The sequence below is a fragment of the Empidonax traillii genome, unplaced genomic scaffold, assembly GCF_003031625.1.
Source record: "Empidonax traillii isolate 1590-97213 ecotype Southwest subspecies unplaced genomic scaffold, ASM303162v1 scaffold1222:size288430, whole genome shotgun sequence".
NCBI classification, from domain to species: domain Eukaryota; kingdom Metazoa; phylum Chordata; class Aves; order Passeriformes; family Tyrannidae; genus Empidonax; species Empidonax traillii.
Genome location: NW_020956415.1, coordinates 210,283 through 216,801, shown reverse-complemented (window position 1 = coordinate 216,801; position 6,519 = coordinate 210,283). Strand labels below are relative to the sequence as shown.

Sequence of the window (6,519 nt, the reverse complement as noted above, 5' to 3'; positions counted from 1 at the left end):
CACCTCTAGATTTTGCTGGAAATATTATCTAAGATCACCCAGGAAACTCAGAGTGTTGCAAGGGCCTCTGAAATAAAACATTCCTTTCAGGAACCATTGGTTCAGTCACTTCTAGCTCTGACCCTGGCCAGGATTCCCAGATACACTGAATCATCAGGCTTTCTCAGTTTTAAGGAGATAAGCTTCACTCTTGAGGAAAGCTGCCTGCACAAATTCTAGGAGAAAAATGGCATTAAATTTCCCTTTCATGTATTAAACACAACGCCAGCATCCTCCCTGATATTCAAACCATCCAAACATGTTCTCCTGGGAAGGGAAGACAGGAAGCTTGGTCCACCTGAAAGGAATGGCTGATGCAAAAGATGTAACAAACATCTTTGCAGAAAAAACCCCAACCCAAACCAAACCAAAACCCTTCAGCAGAATTATACAGAAAACACAGATTTGTACCCATGTCCCTGTATCAGGGCTGTCAGTAGCTGGAAGAAACAGTTAAACAGGACCTAACCCAAAGGCTCCATGAGCCAAAGCAGCTGGAAGTGTTGAAGAGAATTTTGTTTACTCGAGAGAAGAGGGTTCCTCGCTGCAATGAGCTAAAATTATCCCCCACACTCCATTAAATGTTGTAATGAACCATTTAAATTCCTGCAGTCCAGGGGAGGCCTCGCTCCTCGGACGTTTCGGGGATGAAGTGGAGCAGAAGATGGAACGTGAGGCGTGTCCTGCTGCGTGGGCCAGGGCGTGCTGGGAGGGGCCTTTTGCAGAAAGCTGTTTCCACCAACACTCGCTGTAAAGCCATAACAAACAAACCTCTTAATTAGCAACAACCAACAGGCACAAAGGCCGGGCGAGAAAACAACAATATCCCAAATCAATATGGGAAACTGGGTATCACACAGATGGGTTCCACCCACGAGGTGCGACAGGTAACAGGTTGGGATCTGCTCAGGATCAGGTGCCTGGTGGGAGGATGGGGTGGGAGGCACCCAGGGGAGAAATGCCACTGTCTGAGGCTCAGGGTGAGGGGAGAGCTCAAAGGAGCTGTTCTGCAGTGGCTGTAACACCCTTTGTCATCATTAAATTGTTATTTATAAAACACAGTGGTAGAGGTGTGATTGGAATAGTTGCTGGCACGTGACATTTGCCAATGCTCTCTGAGGTTTTATGAGATATTACAAAGAAGTCAGGGTGGTTCGTTGTACCTACAGCTCACATCCTGGGATAGGCTTTCCAAAGGCACATGGCCATAAAGGACTAAAAGTAAGGAGCACACAGCAAAGGATAACCATAAATCTATGAAAATATCAGTTAACTATAAAAAAATCAACCAGGATTCCTTGACAAGTATCTGAGCATTAGAAGAGACACAGGAACATCCATCACTGTCCCTTATTGTGGCAGAGTGTTTGTTGTTGTGTTGAGAGGGATGTGACCAGGACGAGGTGAGTGGGATGAGTTTCTTTGGGATGACTGTGAGTGCACTAGATCTCAGCAAAGATCTCCCTAACTCAGAGCCACCCAACAGAAATTACATGTTTTGTGTGAATAAACAAACGGTCACAAACACTTAGAGGAAGGGTTAAGCTTCCTGACACTGCCAAGCATCTCCCTTTGGCAAATTAGGGCTTGCAAATGCACATGGAAAGCGGCGACACCCTCCGTCCCAGCTATAAATGCAGAGGAGGCCAGCTGGAATTCGGAGCTATGATTCCAGGCCAACTGTAAGACCAGCTTCGAGTTCTCACCTGGGTTATTTGCTGCTGCCACGATGAGCTGCGGCTCGAAGCAGCCCCTGAAGAGCTGCCTGCGAGGGAGCAGCGGCGGCAGTGCCAGCAGCGGGGGAGGAGGAGGGGAGGGCAGCTCGCATTCCTCGGCCTCCTCGAGGAGGATCTCCTCCAGGAGCAGCATTGATGGCAGGTTTTCTGGCAGCAGTTGTGGCGGAGGAAGCTCCCCGAGCAGCTATGGTGGGGCAGCTGGCGGGTACAGGAGTATCAGGCGCAGTAGCTACGGAGGAGGGATGAGCAGCCGCAGCTGTGGAGCAGGGATGGCTGCTGGATACTGTGGAGGGGGAATGGGAACGGGCTTCAGGTCAGGGGGCAGCGGGTTTGGTGCTGCCTATGGAGGAGGCTTTGGTGGAGGTGGTGCTGGCTTTGGCTTCCACGGAGGGAATGTGGGGATTCTCTCCAACGACGAGAAGCTGACCATGCAGAGCCTTAACGAGCGCCTGGCTTCCTACATGGAGACGGTCAGGAATCTGGAAATGGAAAACGCTCAGCTGGAGCAATTAATCAGGGAGTGGTACCAGAAGCAAGGTCCTTCTGGGCCAAAGGACTACAGCCACTATTATGGACAAATTGAAGAGCTGCAAAACCAGGTAGGATGCTCTTTGCCGGAGGAGTTTAAGCACTGACAGGCTGAGAGGTTCTCAGGGAACGTTTGCCCCTGCAAACAAAGTCGTTTCTCTTCTAGATCGTGAGTGCAACTGTGGACACCCACAAGGTGCTTTTGGACCTGGATAACACGAGGATGACTGCAGAAGACTTTAGAGTAAAGTAAGTATATATTCCTCTTTTCCTTCCTCCTGCTTTCCTGAACTTCGTAAATTAATTCCATAAGCAAATATCCATCCACAGGGACTTGGGTTCCTCCTGGTCCTGTGGCAGCACAACTGAAATAATTTGTGAAACTTCAGAATTTTCAATATTTCTAGAATGATCTTTGGTGGGAATGCTGTCTCTGAACCAGACAGATGGAACCTGCACAGAGGTGCAGGTCAAAGAGATGATGAAAGATGCCACAGAATAAAATGAAAGACTAAAGTTCAATATTAATATTAAACTTTAAATTTATTAAGTATAAAGAATAATGTTATTAAGTAATATTAGTATTAAGTGATAAGTACTGGCTGATGATTTCCTAATTCTGCTGGTTGAGAGGTGCTGCATGCTCCAAAGTACAGACACAAAAGCAGGCACTGATACTGGAACAGGTGAAGTTTTCCATAAATAGCATCAGTAGGAGAAGATTTGGGATGGGAAGAGCAGGGCTGACCTCTCTGCACTGTCCCAGGTACGAGACCGAGTGTGGGCTCCGGCAGAACGTGGAGGCCGATCTGAACAGCCTGAGGCCCATTTTGGACAGCCTGACCCTGTGCAGGTCCGACCTGGAAATGCAGTTTGAGTCCCTGAAGGAGGAGATGGTCGACCTCAAGAAAAACCACGAAGAGGTAAAGCAAAAACAAACAAACAAACAAAAAACCCACAATAAAACCCCACAAACTGGAAGTGTGGGGAGGTGCTGCAGGGGAAACCTCGGCATGAAATACTCACCAAGGGCAGGGCCAGGCTGTGCCAGGGGGGGCCCCTCAACAAGCAATCAATCAAGGCCAAATATATAATATATATATATATAATTGAAAGGCTCCATTTGTGTTCATTGCCCTGGGCCTGGCTTTTCTCTGCAGGACATGAAGCAGCTGGAATCCCAGTCCGGCGGGGATGTGAATGTGAAGGTGAACGCTGCTCCAGGAGAGGACCTGCTGAAGAAGCTCAACGAGATGAGGCAGGAGTATGAAGCCATCATTCAGAAGAACCGTGCAGAGGTTGAAAAGTGGTATGAAGGCAAGGTAAAGGGCGACAGTTGGAACATTCATATTAAAAAGGAAAACATCAGCTCCTGTAGAGGAATCACACAGCATCCATTGCTATTAGGAAATAACAGTAGCATCCCTTTGACTGAAATAAAAGAAATCACAAGGGGGCTTGAACTGCTCTGGCAGAGCCACACAAGGAAGTGTAACAGCCCCATATTACCAGTGGCCCTTCTGCAACTTTGAGTTTTCACCTCATTATTTGCTGCTGCCACCCTGAGCTGTGGCTCCAAGCAGGCCCCAAAAAAACTGTTCCAGGTGGTAAAACAATAAACTGCCGTGCTGACATGGTAAGTAAAAAACTCAGAATCTCCAGTTTCTGTGCATTAATTTTTCAGATGGAGGAAGTGAGTCAACAAGTCCACTCAACTGGCCAGGAGGTGGAATCGAGCAACCGGCAGGTCTCTGAGCTGAGGCGTGAATTTCAGAGCCTGGAGATTGAGCTGCAGTCGCAGATCAGCATGGTAGGTGACGGCTGCTCCTGATCCTCGGGTCCACAAAGAGCCCAGGGGTGGCTGGCACAACACTCAGTGAGGATGCTGGGTGAGATTTGTCTCACGTGGGAGGGGGGGCACAAGAACTCTCCGATCCCGCCACGTTCCCACCGGCGCCGCGTTTCGTTTTGTCCCCCCCGCAGGTCGACTCTTTGCAGTCCAACCTGGAGGACACGGAACGCCGCTACAACCTGCAGCTGCAGCAGATCCAGGGCATGATCTGCCCCTTGGAGGAGGAGCTGGCCAGCATCCGCTGCGAGATGGAGAGCCAGAACGAGGAGTACAAGATGCTGCTGGGCATCAAGACCCGCCTGGAGCAGGAGATCCAGCAGTACCGGGCGCTGCTGGAGAAGGGGCAGCACGGCCTGAAGTACAGAATCAGGTATGGACATCAACTATTAAACTTGCCACCTCTGCAATCAGGGGGAAAGGAAAGCAGCAATGTTTGTGTTAGGAACCGGTGCAACTGATTAATCATCAACGTATTTACTACAACCACGAGAATTCCCATGGAATCTAAATCTTAGCTGGCAGCTGGACTTTAAAAAAAAAAACCCAAACATTTAGAATTGTGATTTGCCACTTCTTGCCCCAAAGTACCAGCAGGAAGTGCTGCTATCTGGGAAAATGAAAGGTAAGAAGGAAATAACACACCCATTCCTGCTTCCAGACCCGCACAGGGAGGAGCTGATGGTGGATCTTCAGGAGAAGGAGGAGGTCATGGAGGAGGAAGCAGTGGAGGAGGAACTGGAGGATCCTATGGAAGATCTTCCTCTTCTGAAAGTGGAGGAGGAGGGAGTGGAGGAAGAACAGGAGGTGGAATCTGTGGCAAAACTTCAGGTGGAGGAGGTGGCAGTGGAGGAGGAGGAGGAGGAGGAGGAGGAGGAGGGGGCAAATCCTGCCTCTTCCGCTCTTCATCGTCCCAGTCCCAGCCTGGTGACACTTGTGAAAGCCCAGGTAAAAATGGAATAAAGAAGTACATCCTGCCATTAACCATCCTCTCTGAATAGCAGGAAGGGATATGACAACTTCCTTCCTTCCTGGAAACACTTTTCTATTTTTCCCCAGATGTGTTTTAAGGCCACTCTGACATTTGTTCTTACGCAGTAACAACCCAACATGGCAGCATTGGCACAGTGACTCGACTGAAGAGGGTGGCACGAAGGGTTGTGTGGAAAGAGGAAATGAAGGGGGGAAAGGGAAAACGATGCCCAGTCCAAAGCATGCAGGGAAGTAGGGAAGTCAGTGGTTAGAAATGCCACTGGTGTTAAGGGGGGATGGTTAAAGCAGGGTACAGCAGTTGGAACACTCCAGACATTTCAAATATAAGAGGAACTGGCTGCAAACAAACTCAAGCAGCAAAAGACAGAAAGGTCTGATCTGTGTCTGATTTCCTGGCTGTGGTTCCAGGAAGTGCTGAAAACATGAAGCTGTGCCGGGAAGGGAACAAATCGTTGGAGAGAGGAGCAACCATGGAGGAAGTGTCCGAAGCCATAAAACACATGAGACTGGGTAAGGCTCCAGGTCCTCACAGCACCTCAGACAAACGCCTGAAAAAGGGGAATGTGAACAGGAAATTGTCAGTTTTAGGAAGGTTCACGTCCACTTTGATCCTGGCTTGAGGCTTCATCAGCCTCTGTCAGTCAGTCAGTCTCCCAAACACGCTGTTTCCACCGCAGACTGACAGTCATGACATGAGAGTTGGCTCTCACCCAAAGGGCCTGAAGCCATCAGTGCAGACAGCAGGAACAGTGCACACACTCTCCTGCTGCTGACAACAAAGGCAGTGAAATCAGAAGGATTTTGCCTTATGGGGAAGATTCTTGGGGAAAATGCGATTTTTAAAAATTCATACGTAGGCTTTGCAAACCCCTCTGTAAAAATTCGCTCCCCCTGATCAAACATCCCATCTGACCTGCAACACTCCTACATATATTTAATGCTTGGTAGGCAGGATAAAAACATATTATATGCCATCTCTCTTTAACTTACAAGATTTGCTGTAAATATCTGTACACACAAAAACGTGGATTCTGAGTTCATCTGTATTTGGTTTATACTGCTCAGCCACTCTACAGTGATTTGCACTCCCACAGCTGAGAACAGAAGCAGGTCTGTGCAGTTAATCGCTGAAGCTCCACACACAAGTAGAAACACAAGTCTGACACGGTTCAAACTTTTCTGGGAGGCACCAAGACCTGCACGGGGGGTACTCAGGGAGTAACATGGGGTTCAAAATGATGAATGAGATAACACTGCTTGAAAAAAATCCTTGCTTCCCTCCATCTTTCATCAGGGAGTTTTAGAAGGTCTGAGGAGTGATTGGCAGGAGCAGCACCTTCCACTGCAGGACCTCCCCAGCGAGGCTTTTGGACC

The 6,519-nt window shown here is 48.8% G+C and overlaps 1 protein-coding gene across 2 annotated transcripts; it reads left to right on the top strand.

Moving 5' to 3' along the window:
- The first annotated feature begins 1,768 nt into the window (after positions 1–1,768).
- Positions 1,769–6,519, top strand: LOC114069259 (keratin, type I cytoskeletal 13-like). Of its 2 annotated transcripts, none has more exons than XM_027905922.1 (9): positions 1,769–2,374; positions 2,470–2,552; positions 3,070–3,226; positions 3,464–3,625; positions 3,988–4,113; positions 4,287–4,513; positions 4,814–5,098; positions 5,546–5,655; positions 6,440–6,519. In XM_027905922.1, exons 1-9 carry the CDS (start codon positions 1,769–1,771, stop codon positions 6,463–6,465), a joined length of 1,782 nt encoding a protein of 593 aa, XP_027761723.1. In that variant the 3' UTR covers positions 6,466–6,519. The 2 variants fall into 2 exon arrangements, with proteins under 2 accessions (XP_027761723.1, XP_027761724.1); XM_027905923.1 differs by having other exon boundaries at positions 4,814–5,100; positions 5,554–5,655.